This window comes from Meriones unguiculatus, chromosome 11 (assembly GCF_030254825.1).
Source record: "Meriones unguiculatus strain TT.TT164.6M chromosome 11, Bangor_MerUng_6.1, whole genome shotgun sequence".
Taxonomy (NCBI): Eukaryota; Metazoa; Chordata; class Mammalia; order Rodentia; family Muridae; genus Meriones; species Meriones unguiculatus.
In genome coordinates this window covers 86,500,728-86,523,581 of record NC_083359.1, presented here as the reverse complement: position 1 = coordinate 86,523,581, position 22,854 = coordinate 86,500,728, and the positions used below count along the sequence as shown (strand labels likewise).

The 22,854-nt window shown below is 44.0% G+C and overlaps 1 protein-coding gene and 1 non-coding gene across 2 annotated transcripts in view; one reads left to right on the top strand and one right to left on the bottom strand.

Moving 5' to 3' along the window:
- Window positions 1-22,854, bottom strand: part of Adcy10 (adenylate cyclase 10) — a 67,914-nt gene that overhangs the window by 30,673 nt on the left and 14,387 nt on the right. Inside the window, exons 11-18 of the mRNA XM_021658265.2 lie at window positions 21,606-21,795; window positions 18,043-18,098; window positions 13,010-13,166; window positions 9,252-9,444; window positions 7,513-7,599; window positions 4,881-5,155; window positions 3,235-3,371; window positions 1,553-1,678 (exon numbers count right to left, since the gene is read on the bottom strand). Of these exons, the coding sequence (XP_021513940.2) occupies window positions 1,553-1,678; window positions 3,235-3,371; window positions 4,881-5,155; window positions 7,513-7,599; window positions 9,252-9,444; window positions 13,010-13,166; window positions 18,043-18,098; window positions 21,606-21,795 (1,221 nt within the window). The remainder of the gene's footprint in view (window positions 1-1,552; window positions 1,679-3,234; window positions 3,372-4,880; window positions 5,156-7,512; window positions 7,600-9,251; window positions 9,445-13,009; window positions 13,167-18,042; window positions 18,099-21,605; window positions 21,796-22,854) is intronic.
- Window positions 15,565-15,668, top strand: LOC132646557 (U6 spliceosomal RNA). Its single transcript, XR_009584825.1, has one exon. It is a non-coding gene; the product is annotated as a U6 spliceosomal RNA (small nuclear RNA).

The window sequence follows — 22,854 nt, the reverse complement described above, 5'->3', positions numbered from 1 at the left end:
CAAATATATCTGAGCACAGGGGTCTTCAATGAGACTGTTTATCCAACCAAGGACCATGCATGGATATAACCTATAACCCCTGATCAGACATAGCCCATGGTAGTATCCAAGTGGGTTCCCTAGTAAGGGGGACAGAAATTGTTTCTGACATGAACTCATGAGCTTCCCCTCCCCCCTGAGGGAGGAGCAGCCTTGCTAGGCCACAGATAAGGACATTGCTACCATCCTGAAGATACCTGATAAGCTAGGGCCAGACGGAAGGAGAGGAGTCCCTCTCAGTGGATTCCGAAGGGGGCAGGGAGGAGATGAGGGAGGGGAGGGGAGGAATGGGAGGGAAAGAGGGAATGGACTACAGCTGGGATACAAGTGAATGTATAAAATTATTTAAAAATTAAACAAATAAAATTAAAAAAAAAAGAAATTTGTGTGTATATGTTTCATGCATACAGATGTCCATGGAAGCCAGAAAAGGGTCAAATCCTCTGAAGCTAGAGCTACAGGCAGTTGTGAGCCACCTAGTGTGGGTGCCAGGGACTGACCTTGGGTCCTCTGGAAGTATAGCAATCACTCTTAATCTCTGAGTCATCTCTTTAGTCCCCCACCCCCTTCTTTTCAGACAGGGTCTTTCTATGTAGTTCTGACTTTACAGCTTGGCCTCAAACTCATAGCGACCCTCCTGCCTCTGTCTCCCGGGTGCTGGCATTAATGTGTACATCACCGTACCTAGCCATCTTATTTTTTGAAATAGGGCCTGTTGTAGTTTGAATGAGAACAATGCCCCCCCCAACCTTGAGGCTCATATGTTAGTTTGAAGTTGGTGGAACTGTTTGGAAAGGGTTGGGAGGTGTAGCCTTGCTGGAGGAGCTGTGACACTGAGGGCAGGCTTTGAAGTTTCAAAAGCCCACTCCATTTCCAGTTTAGCTCCCTGTCTCCCACTAACAGATACGGATGTAAGCTCTCAGCTATTGCTCTAATGCCATGCCATGCTGGCCTGCTGCCGTGTTCCCTGCTATGATGGTCATGGGCTCTAGCCCTCTACAAAAGTGAGTCCAGGATGGAATGCTTTCTTTTATGAATTGCCTTGGCCATGGTGGTTTATCGTGGCAACAGAAAAATAACCTAGACAGTTTTGTTTCACAGAGCCTGATACTCTCCAGTTTAGCTACTCTGGGTGACCCTAAGTCTCAGGCAGCCTATCTTTAGCCCCCCAGTGCTGCGACTAAAATCGTATGCCACCTTGCCTGGCTTTTTTTTTTGTTTTTTGTTTTTTGTTTTTGTGCATTCTAGAGATTGAACTCAGCTCTTTCCTCCTGCCTGCACAACAAGCACTTTACCAACTGAGCCACCTCCCTGCTCTTTACGCTTCATTCCTTTATGCATTTGAATTAACACTTGTTCAGTCCAGAGCATGTACCGAAGGAAGCAAGCCCACTGGGCAGCCCGCTCACTGCACGGGGCACCGCAGAACAAGTGCTCAGAGACCTTTGTTCTCATCTTTCTTCAGACAGCCGTCCTAGAAGAGGCAAAAGTAAAAGCTACCAGTTTTCTTTACCTTTCAGCGATGCTGGAGGTGACAGATTCTTTAGTCTGACGCCACTTACGAGGTAACAGACTTCTGTACGTCCCTCCAGTGGGGACGTATAAAGAGCTATGTCTTCTGTTGGCCTAACAGAATTCTCTTTGTGGAGGTAAGAGGGAAGGAAAGTTGAGAATCATTATCCTATCTTCAAAAAGTCTGATTTCCCTGAAAACTTTGAGAAAGAACTCAGGTGAGAAAGACTAAGCAGAGATGTGTTGGTTCACCAAATGTTCTAGAACATCTTATTTTGAAATAAAGCTAATACATAAAAATCTAAACTAACTCAAAATTATTTTATGTTCCTTTCCGACCCACCAAAACATGAATTGGTACTTTTAGTATCTCTGTAATACTTTTAATTTTACAAAATGAGGTTCGTGGTCAGCCTAGACTCTATCCTATCACATATAGTAATAGAGAGAGAGGTATGTGCTCATTCATAGTTCCACTGGTCTTATTCTGACATAGCTATAACAAGAGGGAGATTTAAGATGGTGAGGTTTGAGAATAAACATGCCTAGTAAGTTGATCTACCCATACTCCAAAATGTTTATCAAGTCATTCATATAATACTTAGTAGGTGAGGTACAAATATATAGGTGAATATAGAAATTCTTCATCTCCTAAAAGGATAAATCATGCACTCAGAGACTGCCAGGAAGTAAGAAGCTTGTCAAGGAGCACAAATAGAAAGTACTAGATAGTCATACCAATGCAATGATTAATTAATTACTAATTAATAAATAATTATAATTAATTAGCTAATTTTGTTTTTCAAGGCAGGGTTTCTCTGTGGAACAGCCCTGGCCATCCTAGAACTCTCTTCGTAGAGCAGGTTGGCCTCAAAGTCACAGAGATTCACTTGCTTCTGCCTCCCAAGTGCTGGGACTAAAGGTGTGTGCCCCCATACCTGGCTAATATATTTACTAAAGGCTGTACTAGCTGGTTTTATGTCAAGTTGACATAAGCTAGAGTCATCAGAGAGGAAGAAACCTCAACTGAGAAAATGCCTCCATAAGATCTGGCTGTAAGGTATTTTCTTAATTAGTGACCAGTGGGGGAGGTCCCAACCCATGGTAGATGCCATCCCTGGGCTGCTGGTTTTGGGTTCTATAAGAAAGCAGTCTGAGCCAGCCGTGGGAAGCAAGTCAGTAAGCAGCACCCTTCCATGGACTCGAATCAGCTCCTGCCTCCAGATTCCTGCCCTGATTGAGTGAGTAACAGCAATGTTGGAAGCGTAAGCCGAATAAACCTTTTCCCTCCCCAGCTTGCTCTTTGGTCATGGTGTTTCATTGCAGCCATAGAAACCCTAAGACAAAGGCTTGTGATGCAATATAATCTGTGAGGGTGATCAGCATGAATAAGGCAGGCTTCCAGACTTCTTGGTGCCTAAAACTGTGGGGATACATATCCAAGAAACACCAGGAAGAGTAACATGTTGTTGGAAAAAATTCAAATGCGAAGTTCGTAAAGACTGATCAGGGCCCTTACATTTCATCATGTTCTTCCCTGTCTACCAGAGGTGTACATTCGTTAGCCCAGCCCTGGAAGCCCTCTGGCTGTGTAGGAAGCAGCCTGCGGCCTAGGCCCTGCCCTCGCCACCTTCTCTGCGAAAAGACTTAGTGACAGGATAGCAATGAGAACACGCTACTTACTGAACAGGTTACTCCAGGTCACGTTTGTCTTTTCCTCAGACTCTGCTTGTTGGAAAACGAGAACTCTGTGGTGGTCGAGGTTTTTCAGCAGTTCTTCGCAGTAAAACGGGATCCCACAGCTCGCCTCCACCAGATACCTGTAAGGGCACACACGAGGAACCAACAACTGTAAAGAACAGACTCTTCTCAGCCTCCTGAAAACAGTCTCCGCCCCTCCATGTGCTTCAGCTGGTTTTCATGTTTGGAGATTGGCTTTCTTTCTTTTTGCTTTCAGTGATGAGGACTGTGCATGCTGGGCAAATGCCCTGATGGTGAGCTACATCATCTCACATTATTAGTTCCAGGGATCCAATTGCCTCTGAGAGCACCAGGCATACTTGTGGTGCACAGACATACATTAAAAAGCCCATACACGTAAAACGATGAGTTTCGTATGCTAGGTTATTCCTCACTTGTTTCCAGTCCACAGTGGGTCCTAACCAACCCTCCATGTCTGTGGATCTTTCCTATTCCCTTTTGTTATCATTACCATAGTCTATTGGACGGATTCATTCTACTGACTGTAACCATTGTTACAATGTTGAACAATCTCCAGTAACCAGGTGATGAGAAGGAGTGTTCCCCAGATATCCCTGATTGGTTGATTAAAAGGCCTACACCTGGGCAGGGCGGAAGGAGGTTGGTGGGGGACAGGAGAATCACCGGAAGAAGATAGGAAGAAGGGAAGAGAGGAGGAGGAGGAGGAGGAGGAGGAGGAGGAGGAGGAGGAGGAGGAGGATGACGCCACGATGGGTTAGCATGGAAAAGGAAACACAGGCCAGGAAGAAGGACTCTGTGGTGTAGAAAGGAGCAATCCAGATGAAAGATAAGCAAGTATGTATGGAATTATGGATGGGAGATGGGCCAGATAGGAAGAAGGCAGATGGCATTGGATGGGGGCCGGAAGGTGAATGGTAAGGTTATTGAGACAACGTAGGTGAATTATCTGCCCAGCCCAGGTAACAGGTGTCTGTGTCTTATTGATACAGCGGGTTAGATAATACTGCTGTAATAATTAAAGGGCTAATAATAAACAAATGTTAGCCCAATACCTTTTATTTACCACAACAGCAGGCCCATACCCAGCACAATGAAAGAGAAGCAGATTAACGGAGCTTGAGGAAATGTGACAGGGAGCCACGCCAAGGAGGAAAAGGAGGGAATGGTCCTTTTAAAGGGTGGCACAGCACAAGCACTGAAGTCAGCATTTCAAGGTGCAGCCCAGTCCAGGGGCTGGGGAGATGGCTCAGCTGGTAAAGCGCATGCCACATACGTCGGAGGACCTGAGTTCAGATGCCCAGCACCCACAGGAAAGAAGGGTGTGGTGTTCTGCACCTGTAATTCCAGTTCTGGAGAGGCAGAAATGGGGATTCCTAGAGCTCACTGGACAAGCTAACTGCAAGAGAGCCTGGCTCAAAAGTCAGGTGGAAAAACAATTGAGGACGATACCTAACATTAACCTCTGACCTCCACATGTGTCCACATGAAGACATTTATACAATACACACACCACACACACACACACACACACACACACTTCTGAGAAAGTTAAGACCTGAGGGGTACAGGCTGGTGTTAAGGCCTTAGGATAGGAGGAGGTTACTTACGAGTCAAGCTCTCTGGGAATGCTGCTTACACTAAGGTCAACACAGACCTTGTCACGGATTTCCTGAGGCTGCATGGCACCGAGTGTGATGTAGGTGGTATTTCGGTTCTTCAGTATGGCACTGGCAGCTGCACAGGGGGGGTCAGTGAAGGGAGACAGGGACATGACGATGAAGATGGGCATGGAGTGGATGAGCTTTTCTATGAAGGCCCAGGAGGCTCCATCCACAAACTGGGCCTCATCGATGATGAAAATAATCCTTTCTTCTCTCACTGTCTGGAAAAGGGAGAGAAATGGAAACGTGCGAGAAGGTATTGTGACTTGTGTGGGGGACATGTATTTACTGATTTTTATGGTTGCAATATATAGACCAGGCTGGCCTCCAACCCAGAGATATACCTGCCCGTGTCTCTGGAGTGCTAGGATTAAAAATGTGTGCCACCATGACCAGCTAATGGTGACTTTAAAAAGAAGGAAGGAAGGAAGGAAGGAAGGAAGGAAGGAAGGAAGGAAAGGAGGAAGGAAAGAAGGAAGGAAGGAAAGAAGGAAGGAAGGAAAGAAGGAAGGAAGGAAGGAAGGACACTGAAGTCAGATGTGGTGGCACACACCTGTGATCCCAGTGCTTGGGAGGTGGAGGCAGGAGGTTCAGTTCAGGGCTGCCTACCCTTGACTATATCTGGCCCTCAGGGTCAGCCTGAGCTACAAGAGATTCTTTTTCAAAACAAACAAAACCCTAGAGTATACTTCAGTGGTAAAGTTCATTTTTAGTATGTGTAAAGCCCTGCATTGGATTCTTAGCTTAAAAAAGAAAACGATACTCTAAACTCGTAAGATAAATAGGGTTGTGGGGTATCTATAAACTCAAAGAAAAAGTAAAACAAGCAAGCAAGCAAACAATGCTCATTTGTAAAAAAAAAAAAAAAAAAAAGAAAGAAAACTTTTATTCTCCTGCTTCAGTTGTTATCTTGTTATCTTGGAGGCTTACTGCCTCCTTCTGCTAACCTAGGCCTCGTCCTGGAACAGCCTCTATACAATCTTAACATAGGCCTGGAATGTTTTCAGCCTCTGAGACTGAATAAGCTGAATAAGCTCACCCTTTCCATGTTCTGTCTGAGCTCTGGCCTGGCCGGTTCAACTCGGCTCTTCTGGCTCAAACTCCTCTCCCAGCTGACTTATTCAATTTGCTTTTTTCTCTCAGCCTCTGAGTTGCTCTGCTTGGCCTCAAACTAACTTCAGGAATCTTTTTTAATCTTCTGGATCCTTCTCATTCTCTAGCTTGTTTCATCTTCTCCTGTGTTCTTTCTCTGCAGCCTGGTACTCTATTACTGTCCTGTAAAACTGCCTCCTCTCATTGCCCCTTAAGTATTTCCCCTTTCCCCTCTCTTCTCCTTAGAGTTGGGCATATCCTATTCTGTCTAATCTTTCTGCGATTCATCAGTTTTTCTGCCACTCAATTAAATATCACTTTCAAACGTGGGTGCTTCCTTCTACAAACTATCTTTACTTTCATCAATTGGGATTAAAGGTGTGTACCACCACACCTGGACCTAAACTTTTCTTTACCTGAAACTTTATACCAGGCTGGCTTTGAACTTATATCTTCTTGCCTCTGTCTCCTCTATTAAAGATGTGTTTGTATTCCAGCTGGATCACATGGATCTAGAAGGTCTTTGGATGTGATCTGTTGCCAGAGCAACCATGTTCTGAATTACAGAATTATATAGAATCCTCTATACCCATTATATAAAAATAACGGACATGTCAGCTAAAAGTCATTTTAATCTGAGAAATGATAAATGATCCTGGGGATACGATTATTATTCTGTAACATATAGTTACCAAGCACCCTGGGCTAGGTAGTGTGAACACAGTGCTGACAGAGACAGATCTGAGCCTGACCCTGCTGTTGACTTATGCTATTTTGGTTTAAACTCTGGTATAGGTTACACTTTCAATAGACTGTGTATCCTTTTTCTTGTGTAGGCTACAGCTAGTCTGAATTATTCACCCACTCATTAAACATTTAGTTTGTATCTATTTCGGTCATGCACAGCTCCAGCTGTTGGAGACATGCAATAGATTGTGAATGGACATTCTTCCTGCCTTAGTCTCTCAGTCCTAGGACTACGCGTGTACTACTGTGCTAGATGTGTGTGTATGTGTGAAAGTATTTGTTATTTATTTTTCTTACAATTTTAAGTTTTGTGTTATGTATATGTATGTGTGTATATGTATACATAATTTATCTTATTAAGATTTTATTTTTAAGGTGTGTGTGTGTGTGTGTGTGTGTGTGTGTGTGTGTACATGTACATGAGTGCAGCTGTCCACAGAGGCCAGAGACAGTGGCAGATCTTGTGGAGCTAGAGTGCTGGGAACTGAACTCAGGTCCTCTGCAAGAGCAGGAAGATAACGTTTAAGGACTGAGTCATCTCTCCAGTTCCTCTGTGTCTGAATTCTGAACAGACTCAGCTCAGGTTTGGAAGGACGGGGAGGAGGAAGCACTTTAAGGGTATGGCTTTCACATGCTTGCAGAGAATTTTGCCAGTAAAGTCCGAGCCCTTCGGGCAGCTGGCTTTGTGGCCATTTGCCTAGTTTCCTCCCCCAGTGGCTCGAGCCACAGATGCTCTTACTTGCTCCAAGATCTTCATAAACAGTGCTTCTAGTTGCTGTTGCTTTCGTGATGCACTCATCCTGGACATCTCCCGGGAAACAGGGAACTGTACAGAGAGTGAGAGTGTTGAGCAGAGGGAAACAGCAACGGGAGTGCCTAACCACATGACTAAGAGCAAATCACTTCAACTGTTTTGAAGTGTGGATGTAATACTCAAGTGTTACCTCCACAGCGCTTCCCCGCCCTCGCTTGGCTCCTCTATGCCACAGAATATAATAGGAAAGACAAGGACACACTCTTGTCTAAAAATTTGCCATCACTTGTGGGAACAGGCTGACCTTGTGTCCTAGATCAACCAGGAGAGGACAGTACAGCTGTGACGGAAAGGCAACAAACATACAAGTCAACATCTGGCCATTTGGATTTTCCTGAGTCTGACATTTTTAGATAACATGGTACAAGGGGGAGAGCAAATGCTTAGCATGTGTGAGGCCCTAAGTCCGTCCTTAACTCCTATCACTAACTAAATAAATGTAAATTTAAAAAATATGTGTTGTTCAGTGTGTCCTGAGTTAGTTAACTCTCTAGAATAAAAACCTTACGTTAAATATTTATGTGCTGTAAGGAATTATCATTTTGGTTTGCCTGAATGTCTTTGGGATTTCAAATGAATCTTGACTAAGGGAATAAAAACCTTCTTTTAAAATTAATTTACTTTTCTGTGTGTGTGGAGATGTTTTGCTTGCCTGTGCATGCCTGCTGCCCACAGAGATCAGAATAAGGTATTCGATCTCCTGGAACTGGAGTTACAAATGGTTATGGGCCACCAAGTGGATGCTGGGGAACTGAACCCAGGTCTTCTGGAAGAGCAGCAAGTGCTCTTAACAATGAAGTCATTTCTCTAGCCCCTTGACTTAGGGTTTAAAGATTTAACTATTTATTTTAACTATATTTGTATGTATCTGTGTGTGGGCCTGTGCATAGATGCAGGTACCCACAGAAGCCAGAAGGGGGCATTGGATTCTCTTGGAGCTGGAGTTACAGACTTGGTTGTCACCTGCCCAGTGTGGATTATGGGAACCAAATTCAGGTCCTCTGCATCATCAGTGCATGCTTTTAACAGATGAGCTCTCTAGCCCCAGATAACTAAGTTATTTTTAAAAGATGACTATAAATGCACTTCCAAGGAGGATGGAGAGTCATTTTCTTATCACTTGGATACTGCAGATGACACTAGAAAAGGATAGTAAAGGCACACTGGGTAGCTTTTGTGTCTTCTTGACACAATATAAGCTAGAGTCATCTGAGAGGAGGGAACCTCAACTGAGAAATGCCTCTGTAAGATCAGGGTACAGGCAAGCCTGTAAGGCATTTTCTTAATTAGTGATTGATGGGCCAGTGGTCCTGGGCTCTATAGGAAACCCAGCTGAGCAAGCTATGAAAGGTCAAGCCAGGAAAGCAGCGCTTGATTCTCCGTGGCCCCTGCATCAGGAACCTCGAGGTTCCTGCTTTGTTTGTGTTCCTGTCCTGACTGCCTTTAATAATGAACTATGATGTGGAAGTGTAAGCTAAATAAATTGTTTCCTTCCCACCTTGCTTTTGGTCATGGTGTTTCATTACACCAGTAGTAACCCTGACTAAGACAAAAAGTCTGAAGTCACAAAAGACCTATCAAGTCACAGAGCTTCAGGCAGGAGTTGCTGTGCTTGGCTTGCAGCTTTCCCCCACCCCCACAGGCATCTAATACAAGCTAGTTACCTGAACATGGAAGATGTCATTAAGAAGACAGTGGAACTTATCATCCAACAGTGTCTTGACTCTATTTTGAAGACTGGTCTGTCGTTCTTTGTAATGTTTACAAGTATCCAGACCTAGTACATTAGCCATGAGTATCTGGATAGTATAAAAGTTTTGATGGAAGCTGATCTTAGTCAGTGCAATAGCAACAGCCCTGTTCATAAGACAGCGAAGAAGCAGGAGAACGTTTTAAGTTCCTGGAGATGACAAAGGCTGGAGTGCAGGGACTGTGCCACCAGGGGAACTGGCAAGGAACTAGGAAGGTGGAGCGTGTTCAGACCCCCGAAATCTCACACTTGAGGTCCGCAGGAATAAGAACTGCTCCCTTCCTGTTCTTAGCCTCATGCCCTGGCCCACAGAGTGGAGACCCCCAACTTTGCAATTCTCCAGGTAGTCACGGTAGCCTCAGCCAAATGAAAGCATTCCATCCCGAAAATCTCTCCTGACCCCCATCCCGAGGTTCATATAGCATTTGTTCATCCTGGAATAAAGACACGTATAAGCTGTTTTGCTAAATATCATCTGAGAGTCGCTGTTTCATTAAAGTCTTTTGTTTTATCCCTCCTCTACCCGTCCTCCCCCACCCCCCGCACTCCCAGCTGGACCAACAGCCTGCAGACCCCCATCCGTTCCTGACTCTGCTTCATTCTCCTTGGCTTGTAAACTGTGGAGCACTGCGGAGCCTGCCAGAGGGATGGAGAGGAACTCGGAACTACTCTGGAGGGAAGTTCCGATTTCTCACGCCCAGCTGCAAGGACAGAGATTTTTCAAGCTATCCGGAAGCTGTTCTTTGTTCCCTCTTCTGTTATCCCAGTCCCTCCATCATTCCACTATGTTAACCTTGCTATCTTCTTCCCAGTGCTGCCATCGCTGCCCTGCTTCCAGGCCAGGGCCCTTAGCCTCATACTATCCAGCCACAGCAGACACAGCAGCACACCACTTCCCGTGCCTCATGTCAGTGACCCTCTGTAGCCAACCCCTTCAAGAAATCTCAGTGATGCCGTGAGGCATGGATCTGCGGTAGAACATTTGCCTGGCATTGTGAAGCCTGGTGTTCGCCCCCTAGTGCTACTCAAAGCAAATCAAAGCCTGAACAACAAACAAACAAGCAAACAATAACAAAAAACAAAACAAAACAAAAAACCCCAAAGCAATTCTTGCAGCATTTTTTTTTTTATTAATGCTTTTTAGGGGTCCCACCTCCTATTTTGTGTGACATACAGATTCACTGAAAGGTGCTGTAGCTTACCCTTCTCTGCCTAGCCATCTAGCCTCTACCACCACCAAGGGGATGAGAGTTCTCTATGCAGCCAGGGCTGTCTCCTTTCCGGGATTTTGCTTTTTGCTCATCCAGGGATTGGTATCACTGGTCTCAGTCCCTTTTCTGTAAGTCAGTTTAGAGGGATTTTAAGCCAGCAACTTGCCTGCTCTGGCTGGAATATGGACACACCCCTAGCACACACCTTTATTCCCAACTAATGAAGGTAAAGTTACTTTGTAGAAGGGAGCACCCAGGTTTGGAAGTCATTCTAATTTAGAGACAGACAAAGTGATGAATGAGAGAAAGATTTGACACAACAGGATATGCCCAACTCTCAGGAGAACAGAGAGGAGCAGTAGGTGTGGGAGGGGCAGTGGGAGGAAATGAGAGAAGGAGTGAAGGGGGAAGGGAGGGGAGGGAGAGAGAGAAGAGAGAGAGAGAGAAGGCAGTTTTACCAAAAGTTTTAAGAGACAGGTTGAAGAGAGAACAAGCTAGACACAGCTAAAGGCAGATGAGCCAGGGAATGAGAAGGAACCAGAAGATTAGAACAGATTGCTAGAGTTAGTTTGAGGCCAGCCAAGCAGAGCAAAAAAATCAGAAGCTGTGAGAAGCCAGATTGAACCAGTAAGCCTGGAGAGGAGTTTGAGCCAGAACAACTGGGTTGAACCAGTCAGTCAGAGTCCAGAAGAGCTAGAAAGGGCAAGCTTATTCAGCAGTAAGTCTCAGAGGCTGAAAACATTCTAGGCCTAGACTGTACAAAGACCAGAAGCTCCTAGGACTAGCAGATGGAAGCTGTAAGCCTCAGAGACAACAACTGCATCAGGAGAATAAAAATTACTTTTACAAGCCAAATCTTGGCGTTGTTCTCTTGGAAGACTTTCCTGATGCCCTGAGGTTAGGCTTACATGCCCTGTCTTTGCATTTCTGCTATTCTTTTGCTCATCTCTATCACTGCCCCCACCACATTCTCTTTTCCTGGTCATGTCCTTCTCCTCTTCTAAGCTCCTTGAAAGTAGGGATCATACAGCACTCATACTCGGGGCATTGATACTTGGTCAGGATTGACTTGCATTCTCCAAAATCCATGCGTTAGTTCCAACTACCACAGAATGCAACCCTGTTTGGGAATAGTATAGTCGCAGAGAATCAAAGTGAAATCGAATAAGATGAAACTGTCATTGTAGCCAGGTGTGGTGGTGCCTGGAATCTCAGCATTTGGGAGGTGGAAGTAAGAGGATCTAGAGTTCAAGGCTAGCCTGGGCTATACCAACTCCGGCCAATAAGGAAAGAAATACAAATATATATGCACATAAAAACACGCACAGGGGCTGGAGAGATGGCTCAGAGGTTAAGAGCACTGGCTGTTTTCCAAAGGTCCTGAGTTCAATTCCCAGCAACCACATGGTGGCTCATGACCATCTATAATGAGATCTGGTGTCCTCTTCTGGTGTGCAGGTGTACATAGATTTAGGTGATGTGTTTATAAGGCAAGGAGCACTAAACATTGGCACCAGAAGCTAGGAGAGAAGAAAAGAATAGCATTTTCTTAGTCCTGTAAGGGTACCAACCCTGCTAACACCTGAGATCAGACTCTTAGCCTTTCTGTTGATTAACTCACCCAGTTTGTGGTACTTTGTGACAGTAGCCTGGTAAATAATACAACATTTAGCAGTTCTTGGAACATAGTAAGAATTTAATAAGTAATGGCATGACCCAATGTTTCCTGTGGTAATTTTCCCCTTAGCAGGGTTAAGGACATTTTGAAACTGGCTTTTTTTTTTTAAGGCTTGATATTAAGAAGTGATAGGAGTTGGATAAAAATAAGAGAGCAAGCATTTTTATCATATATACCCTTTAGGCTAGCTGGGAAAGATAAGAGACACTATTGACTTGATCTTGGTCATCATTACTGTACAATCAAGGCCCTCAGAATGCCAGGCAGCTCCTCCCGAAGAGAGTCCTTATGGCATGTCTTGTGTGAGGATAAATAGTATAAGGTTACAGATAAATAGTATGAGGTTAAGCACACTAGCTCTGCCCTCTAGACTGAAAATCTAACTGCCCAGCAGTCCTGAGCCCCACTCTCAAAACTAGCCTTAAAGCAGCAGCCTACCAATCAGGTAGCCAAAGAAACATGAGTGTTTGGTCCTCAGACTCTGCTAGATGTTCCAACCTACCTCTTCTCTGGGGTTAAGCAGGAAGTTTTAAAGTCTCCAAGCCTGCCCCAACATTAAACTGGCATTTCCAGAAATCAGCACCATTTCTCCTTCTCTTAGTTTGAAATGTTTATGATTAAATTACCTAGTCAGCTACAGGGGTCCTGTACTGGGGTCCTGATTTCCCAACACTATAGCTAGCTATAGTTCACATGAGGCAAGTTATACAAAGAAAAGTAAAATTCTTTTAAGGGTGTCAGTATTTTCCAAGGTCACAAGGAACACAGTTTTAAGACCCTTACCTGTGGTTCTTGTGCTGGGAGGCCAGGTACTCAATTTCCATAAGCACTTGGCTTTTTCCATATCCTGACAATCCTTCATACATTAGAACTCGGCTGCAGTTAGTCACCAGAAAGTCCTTCATAGTAGACATGAAATAGTCGATCTCTTTAACGCGTCCTGTTGTTTGTTTTTTTTTCAAAGAAGCAAACCCACCAACAGAAAATAGTTTAGAAATATATTTTTAAAAGCAGTGAAGAAAAGTTCTTTTATTGTTGCCCTCACACCGTCTCCACCAGGCCAGGGATGGAACCCAGGACCTCTGGAATGCCAGCCAAATGCTTTACCACTGAAATATACCTCTCTTCTCAAGGAAAACTATCTGTGAGCTCATTACAACTCCATTTAATCATACTGCACGAAATCAAGATTTACACAGATTATACAAGTAGGCTCTCTAACCTTAAAATAGATCTTATTTTTTTTAACAACCTGATTATGCAACTAAGACATGCTCACTGTAGAAAATATGGAAAATGTGGGAGGAAAGAGAACAATATAAAAACTGTCCTGGATGACGTCCTATCACGTTTTTTCTGTTTGGCTGCCTTAAAGGGTACAAAGCAGGAGGCCCAGGCTGAGACCTGACACTTGGGTGAACACCAAGGAGAGGAAAGAAAGTTTTCATAGCAACGAGCAACTTCCTCGAAAAGAACTGTAGGCTCATTTGGGTCATCTCTAGTTTCTTTGCGGGACAGCTGATTACAGAGCCCCTCTCCCCTTTTGTCATCGGCGGGTAGAGCGCCCACATGTTTAGGTGCTATCTAATGTCTTTGCTGAAAGAGGATCACGAACACAGAAGTGTTCTAGAAAGAGAGGTGTTTATTTTGCCTGGCAGTGTAAGGTTCTACCTATGGTTTAACGGAAGTCCATGCAGTCACATGCCCTTTGTGAAAATGCATCTCAACTTCAGTGTTATGAGCTGTCTTCTAAGAATTTGAGGTTCTCTTAGAAGAGGCGAGTCAAAGGGCCATGTGGTGAAACCCTCTAGCTTTTCTCTCATGCTCACATGGAACACAGGCTGTCTTTCATTGGATTCTAAAATGAGGTTTTGTTCACCTGTTCTTTAAATATATGCATCATGTTTCTATCCAAGTAAAGTCTAGCTAGACATGTTTGTGCATGCTTATAATTCCAGCACTTGGGAGAGGGAGGAGGATTATTGGGAGCTCAAGCATATAGCAAGTTCAAGGCCAGTCTGAGCAACATGACACACCAGCTTCAAAAACAAAAACAAAACAATAGCAAGTGATGAACAAAATCCTACTGAAATGACTGGTGTATGCATTTTTTATGCTAATATTATTCCCCTGGTAATTTTGTTGTCCTCCATCATAATTTTTGGAAGCAGGAACTCTTGTCAGAGAAGAGCATTTCCTACATTGCTGATTTCCTGCAGTTTATCTTCGGATACAGCTTTGAGGGAAAGCGTGTGAACCTGATTTTTACCTGATACTGTGTGTGGAATACGGTCTAAAGAGATTGGATCGCCCACTGGATCAAACTGAGGAATGTCCGCTGATCATCCCGTGTGTTCCAAGATGGCTGTCAGTCTAGGCAGAAGGTGTCAGGACTCCATCTACTTTCAGTCCTCACTACAAGCACTTCTTGAGATGGAAAACAAGGCTTCGGGGGAGGGTGAGGAGGCAGACTTTCCCTCTTCTCTAGCTTCATGAGCGAGGGAGCCTTGGCTTACTGGGTGTAATTGCTGCAGGCCTGAGCGCTGGGTGCAGCTTGGGGATGACTGGCATCCCTCAGGCATAGCAGACACTAAGACTCAGGCCTAACATTCCTCCAAAGCAGTGCTTCTCCATCTTCCGAACGCCGTGGCCCTTTAGTATAGTTCCTCATGCTGTGGTGACGCCTAACCACAAAAATGATTTTCATTGCTACCTTGTAACTGTGTTTTTGCCACTGCTATGAATCATAATACAAATATTTTTGAAGACAGAGGTTTGTCAAGTGGGTTGAGACCCACAGGTTGAGAACCACTGCTCCAAAGACAGGCCAGAGTCTTCTCTTGATGGCCGCGACACAGTTGTCACTAGGATGAGTCTTTCAGGGATGTTCAGAAGGGAACAGCAAGGGCTACTCCAATGACTGTCTTTGGAATTTATAGCCAGGCTGCATCTGGTCTCTTCTTTCTCGAGAACATGGCTGCCTCATTTGCATCTCCTTCCCTGTCCAACTTGAATTCTGCCACCAAGAATCCCAACTGCATTACTTCTAAGTAAAGTGCAGATGAAAGTATGTTTGTGGGCGACAGAGGACTGAATCCTGTGCGTGCTAAGTGTTGTGCACATTAAGACACGCTATCCCACTGAACTACACCGCTAAGCCCTTTCACACTTAAATATAAAAGGTAAAACAGAATTTCTGGAAGAAAAGCTAGCTCAAAACATAGGGATGAGAAAAGATCTCTTAATTAGCACACAGAGAAACCCAGGTGTAAAAACGAAAGTTGGGTAAACTGAATTACATTGCAGTTAAGAATTCTGTTCATTAAATATCAAGAAAGTGCTTTGGGCAAAGCAAGCAGTCGAAACTGGAATGGCACAAAGGTAATTAGCAAGGCCCCTGTGCACAGATGATACACAAATCTGTGAAGGGTTCCATATTTGAAGAGAAAGAGAAACCTAGTACAGTGGCCCAGGCTTGGAATACCATTACTCCAGAAGTAGAGAAAACAGGGTCATGACTTCAAGGGTGTCCTCAGGCAGATGGCTAATTTAAAGCCATCTTGGATTGTATGGACTTTGTCTCAACAACAGTCATCAGCACAACAAAAATACAAGCCAGACCCTGTCTCAAAAAAAAAAAAAACCAAAAAAAAAAAAACCAAAAACCAAACAAACCTAGCCCAAATGAAGAGAGATTTGTATAATCATTTTATTAAAAAGATGGATACATGGGCGAAAAAGAACTCAGCCATATTAGAGCTAGATTTTTTAAGTCATAAAGACTGATAAAAGGGGCTGTTGGCAAAGATAAAGGACAATGGCATCATCTACCAAAATTATACTTCGTTCTGACAATATCACTCATGTATACATATATGCACACATATGTCTACATTTACAGTGCATATGCATGCTTATTTATCTTCTTCTTGTTTGTTTGCTTGCTTGTTTGTGGTGGTGGTGATTTGAGATGGTGTCTTACATTACGGCAATCTTCTTGCCTGAGCCTCCCCTCCTGAGAGCTGGGATTACAAGAATTGCTCCAAGCTATTCATCTTCTATTATAAAACAGTTATATAAAAAAGACTTGTGTGAGAATTTTCTGTAAGAACCTGGAAATAACTCACATCTTATATACCAGAAAAAAAAGAATGGTGCATTTATAAAATGGCACCCAATGTAGTAATAACCAAGAGCGACTTATAGAAACAGTCATTAATAGGGGCACATGTCATAACACACTACTAAACAAAAGGAAGTTTACATAGGTTTTTTTCACGTGTGTTCACTTTTGTGCTTCTGTGCCCACACTTGCCAGACAAGAACTAGGTATACAGGTATAAAATTCAGTACCTGCCAGGTGGCAAGCCAAGGTGAGCAAAAAAGGAGGCAGAGGGCCAGAGTCAGAATATAGGATCTTAGGTGGCCAAGGTAAAGGAGGGGAAGTAGGCAATAGAGGGGTTTCTATTGGAGGGGCAGATACAGTGCCTCCCCCTTCCAGCGTCTAGCCTTGCTCTAGCTCTGGTCTTTTCTCCTTCCTTTTTCCCATAACAGAAGCTGTGGTCCTGGCCATGTCATGGAGTCTCTGCATCTCTTGAACATTCCAACCATCTTCTCCCTCCTTTTGAACAAACATTCTTACAATATTTCTTTTCTTTGTTTGGTTTTTCAAGACAGGGTTTCTCTGTGTAGGCTGGACTCACTTTGTAGACCAGGCTGGCCTCAAACTCACAGTGATCCACCTGCCTCTGCCTCCCAGGTGCTGGGATTATAGGCGAGCTTATAATTTTTTTAAAGTATGGTTCCATGAGTATAAATTATACTTTTCTATGTATGGGTAAGAGATGAGGTATTTGTATGTTACCCAGGGTGGCCCTGAACTCCTGGGCTTGAAAGATCCTCCTACCTCTGCCTCCTAAATAGCTAGAAAATCATCATGTTGGATTTAAGTTATTTGTTTATTTGTTTGTTTGTTTGAGACAGAGTCTCACTGTGTAGCCTCTGGAATTCTTATGTAGACCAGGCTGACGCAAACTCACAGGGACCAACTCATCTCTTCCACCTCGACTGCTGGAATTAAATCCGAATGCCACCGTGCTTTGTGTTCGTTTTAAAATAAACATAAATAATCCAGAATGTTAGAAGCCCCGGGGTGGGGGAGGTAAGGAGGGACGAGGCAGGAAGGCACACGTGAGAATTCCTAACACATTGTTGTTTTCCTTTGTGTGAGTTATTTTCTTTTGTGTGAGTAAATATGTGAGCATGTGTGGCACACAGACGTACAGATGTTGGTGCTCGTGTGCTCAGAGGCAGGGAGGCCAGAGGCTGACAACAGGTGTCTTTTGTTATAACTCCCCACCTTATCTCCAAGGCAGGATCTCTTACCGAACACAGGCTCAGCCCCTGGCTGGACTCCCCAGCCGCTGAGGGCAGGAATCCCTCGTCTCCACTCCACCAAGCACTTGGGTTACAGAAGCCTGAAGCCATGCCCAGCTTTTTATGTGGTTTCTGGGGATTTGAACTCAGGTTTCTCAGACATTTTAACCACCGTGCCATTTCTCTGACCTTACTTTTTCTATTTCTTGAGCTGGATGATAAGTGCCTATTTTCATTTTATCAAAACTCATCAGGACATGGGCTTCTCGTTCGTGCCTTTTTCTGTATGTCTTATTAGAGTTCAGTAAAGAGGTTCTAAGAATCAAGAACTTCTGCAACATGCATGAGGCCCTGAATTAGTCTCTAGCTGCCCCCCTCAAAGAAAAAAAAAACAACCCCCCCAAAACAGAGAATGTTTCAAATCAAGGCTCACTACCTACCCAGCAAAGGGTAACCCTCATATCTGTTGCAGATGAGATATGCCATACCAAACATGCTAAAGAGAGAAAGAGAGAAAAGATGTTAGGTTCAAAACAGAAACATTGAGAGCAAAAGTGACTAGTTTTGACTGCTCTTCCAGAGGACCTGGGTTCATTTCCCAGCACCCACATGGCTACTCACAACTGTCTGTAACTCCAAGATCTGACAGCCTCACACAGACATACATGCAGGCAAAACACCAAATGCATAAAATAAATACATTAAAAAAAAGTGACAAGTTTTGGCTTTGGTTTTGGTTTTTTGAGACAGGGTTTCTCTGTGTAGCCTTAGCTGTCCTAGACTCACTTTGTAGACCAGGCTGGCCTTGAATTCACACAGATCTGCCTGCCTCTGCCTCCATGAATGCTGGGATCACAGGCATGTGCCACCACTGGGCCTAGCAAGTGACTAGTTCTTAAGTCTTTTCTTTCTTTCTTCTTCTTTTTTTTAAGAGTCCAATCAAGTCTCTATGCCCTGTTTGTAAATACCAGGAGGGGAGAAGAGAAGGGCTACTTGTAACAGAGTCCAAACAACTTCTGTACCCGCCTGTTCAGCAGATGACTCTTGGCCCTGCACTGGCAGTCAAGATGTGCTTCAGCGGCTCCCATCCTGGAGAGAGTCTATGAGCTGCTCGATGATAGCTTGATTTTGCTGAACACTTGCTGCATGTCTAGCACTAGTTCCAAGTTCTTACTAATTGTCTTTTTTTTTAATCAGCATCTTTAATTCTACCAAAAAATATTAACAAGTATGACTCCTGTATTGGGGCTGTAGCCCAGTGGGAAAACATTTGCCAGGCACCTGTGATGCCTCCAGTTCAATCCCAGGTCTATCAAAATTAACCCACAAAACTCAACCAACCAACCAGCCAACAAACACCAGGAAGGAAAGTGTTACTCTAATGACCATTTTACAAGTGAGTAAGCTGAAATGTAGAAACCTGACCAGCCTCCCATAGCTAGTGGTGACAGTGTCTAATACAGGCCAGTGAATATGCCTTTCACTGTGAATTTCATGTTGGATCATTGCCTTCTCTGTTCTGCCATGCTACTTTGTCATATTCTTCTTTGGTACCTATCAAACTGTCAAAATTGCAGGGCAGACACCAAGCTCTATTCATAGCTGCACCTGTCTCTGTCTCTCTCCCTCTCTCTTTTCCCGGAGAGATGGCACAGAAAAATCATGAAGACTTCCAGCTTTTGGGGCCTCTGTGGTAGTCAGTAGTATGTAGTAGCCCACACCATTACCCCTACCTGTCCCTGTACCCTTTGTTGTCTGTCTGGGCATGTTTTCTGGCTCTGGCATGAACATTGTGAATGCTCTGGCCAATCAGATGTTAGAAAACCAGAGCGAGAAAGGGGCTTAAGAAATGCTTGCATGTGAGCCATCTATCTCTTGTTCTTCACATATTACTGTAACAACGTGCATGGTAGAGGACAAGGTACATGGAACAAATTGATGTAGTTTTGTAAGCCCATCTGCCCTGGCTGTCTCAACTGATGCCATCTTGGATCGGCCAATAGCTTGCTGAACCCCAGGCATGTGAGGAAGCAGTGTGTAAGATCAGCTCAACTGAGCCAGTAGCAATAGTGTCCCATTAATTGTGTTGGGAATGTAGCTCAGGGCTAGCATGAACAAGGCCTGTGATTTGAGTCCCAATACTACAAAAAAAAAGTTTTCTGTTTTGTACCACTGAGGTTTGAGGTTACCTGTGAGGCTGTGTTACTGCGGCAGTTTGAATCTTGGCTCCCTGGCTTTACTAGAGAGAGAGATGACCCTTGGTGAGTCATTTGAAAGCATTTAAAATTTATAAAATGGAGATAATAAATGTCTCCACCTCATACAGTCTATCATAAGAATGGGTAGTATATTTTGAGATAGAATGAATATTTAATTAGTGTTCACTACGAAGTATCACTTAGTAAATCCCTGTTTAATGATGGCCTGTGTGTGCTGAGCCCCAAGAACACAACGTGAACAGAAAAAAATTTCTGAGTGAACTGCAGCCTTCATTGACTGGTTCTTTAAGACCTAAGGTCCAGCTTGTGCCTGGAATAACAGTTTTCTGTTTTCCATGTTGTTCATTCATGCACCGTTCACTTAGTCACCACTGCTGGAGGCCCACTATGTGTCAAACACTGGGGATATAAGAGTGAGTAAAAGGTAATCATTATGTAGCCTCACTGTGCTCACAGTGGAGGGAGTGACAAGCACAGCAGGTCATTGATTGTGATGTAAGAACCGGGGATATAATTTGGGGGTGGAGCATATGCTTAGCATGAATGAGGCTGTGGGATCCAATGAATAGAACCAATGAATAGTCTGTAGGAAGACAGTCTACTGGACTGAGACACTACAGTCTCACATGCTGTAGAGTTACACCAGGGTGGAAAGGGCTCCCATGTCTAGTAGGGGCTGGGGAAGCCCAGAGCCACCCTCATGGAGAGGAAAATTCCTGAGCTGTATTTTGAAGATGGATAGGGCAGAGTATGATGATAAGCCAGTAGACACTCCCAAGGGGGGATGTGCATGAAGGGATGAAGTTGAAGAAGCTCCCTTGTATATTATTGCAAGGGATTTGAATGTTAATGTAAAATGATTAGTAGCTACTGAACTTTTATTTTTTGAGACAGGGTTTTTCTGTGTATTCCTGGCTATCCTGGAACTCTGTAAACCAGACCAGGCCTCAAACTCAGAAATCTGCTTATCTCTGCTTCCCTAGTGCTGAACAAAATTAAGCCCAAAGGGATCTCCACACATTTAAGCTGGGCTTTAGCAAAGACCTAGGAACGATATCTTTTTTTTTTTAATATATGTTAGTGTACACTTATGTGTGTTGGCATCTATGTGTCATGATTCAAGTGTGGAGTTCAGAGGACAATTTATATGAATGGATTTATTTTCCTTTAACCTTGGGCTACAGGGATTAACCTCAGCTCACCAGGCTGAGATTACAGGTTTGTTCCATTACACTTGGTTAAACCAGTACTTCAGCTTGAGATTCAGAGGTGGGGGAGTAGGGTTCAGCTCTCAATGTAACTTATCCTACAATGACTGTCTTAAAGTGAAGTGAACAAGTAATGCATAGACCTCAGACAAAAATAATCCAGAGTCAGCAAGATGTTTTGCTACTTTGCCCAATGAGTTATCTAACCTAGGAACAATATCTTTCTCTCTTTTAACCCTCGTGATGCTGGGCCTACAGTCAACATAATAGTGGCTACAGAATGGTGACCAGGCCTGTGTGGTGTGTACTGAAATCAGGGGACTCTCTGCTCTGTTTGCACAGAAGCTGAAGAACTACCCTCAGGTTCTTCCATCTTGCTATAATAGCAGCAGAATGGAGAAAGATGAGGGATGTCTAAATGAGAACCCAGGTCTGGGAGTGTGTAGATTTCGGCTTCATGCATCTCAAATAGGGGACCAAATGTTTGCTATCAAAATCTCCCCTTTCCTAAAAAACATTTAAAAAAAAAAAAAAGAAAGAAAGAAAAGAAAGAAATAAATCAATGCCCACACTCACACTTTCTCGTTGAGGCCCAAACACTGATACACTGGTCCGGAATCTGCAACTCCTTTCATAACTTTCTTTGGGAGCTCTTTAAAGAAGTAGGCTGGTAGGTTGCTGCCATCATAGGTGACAGAGTCGCAGGTCACGATGCCCGGGTAATACATCATCATCCTGGCAGCAATATTGACCTTCTGACCAATGACTACAAGAGGAAGGAGGAGGTCCAAGAGACAGAAAAACAACAACAAAAACAAAAGCTATTAAACTCCATGTAATCTGAGGAGATTCCCCCAGTGACCTTTTCCCTTTATTTCTTCTGCCTGTCACCAATGGCACCAGTTGGCCGGTGCGTGTTTCAAACAATCTTCAACAGTTAACTCGGCCAATGGCAAAGTTTCTGTCTCACCTTGGAGACCAAGAGGATGTTCTGTATAGGGATAGAAAGGCCTTAAATGTAGAGAGTTGTTTGTAAGGGGGATAGCCATAGACTGTCATGGATAAGCTGTAGCTGATCTTCTGTGATGAAGTGGACAAGCATTCTGTTGGTCTGAGAGAACTGACCTCAAGATGGCGCATGTCTGCTGACTAAAACTTCATTCGGTAATTGTGTTATTCATTATTCATTTGTTTTTGTTTTTAAACACAGTCTCTCCGTGTAATTCAGTGTAGCTGAGTAGAGAGAGCCCTGTCTTGCTTCACAACCCCTCGTTTCTTTGATAATCAAATCACCTCAGTGAGTAACCAGACCTGGTTGTTGGGGCTTTGGGGTCACACCTGCTGGCCCAGATTCTGAAAGTATCTTCAATGGCTTTATACTTTAATTTTTTTTTCTGAGACAGAGGCATATTGTTGGGGGCTAGTCTGATGCTAATTACTGGCCCTCGGGATCTGGTTACTGCCCTATCCTTGTGTAAATCTCACTAAGACATTATTCATGATGGGTTGATTAAAAGGCCTGTACCTGGGCAGGGTGGAAGGAAGTGGGCGTGGCTAAGGTTCCTGGGCTCTGAGGACAGGAGGATCATGGGAGGGAGACAGAAAGACAGGAAGAGAGGACACCACGGTGGGTTAGTGGGTTAGTGTGGAGAAGGAACCAGGTGGGCTGGGAGGAAGGCCCCCAAGGATGGTGTGGATGGAGATAAAAAATATAAGCAAGTATTCATAAGATTATGGATGGAAGGTAGCCCAGATAAAGGTGGATGGTGAGGTTATTGATATAGTGTAGGTGAAATATTTGCCTGGCCCAACATAAGTAAGGCAA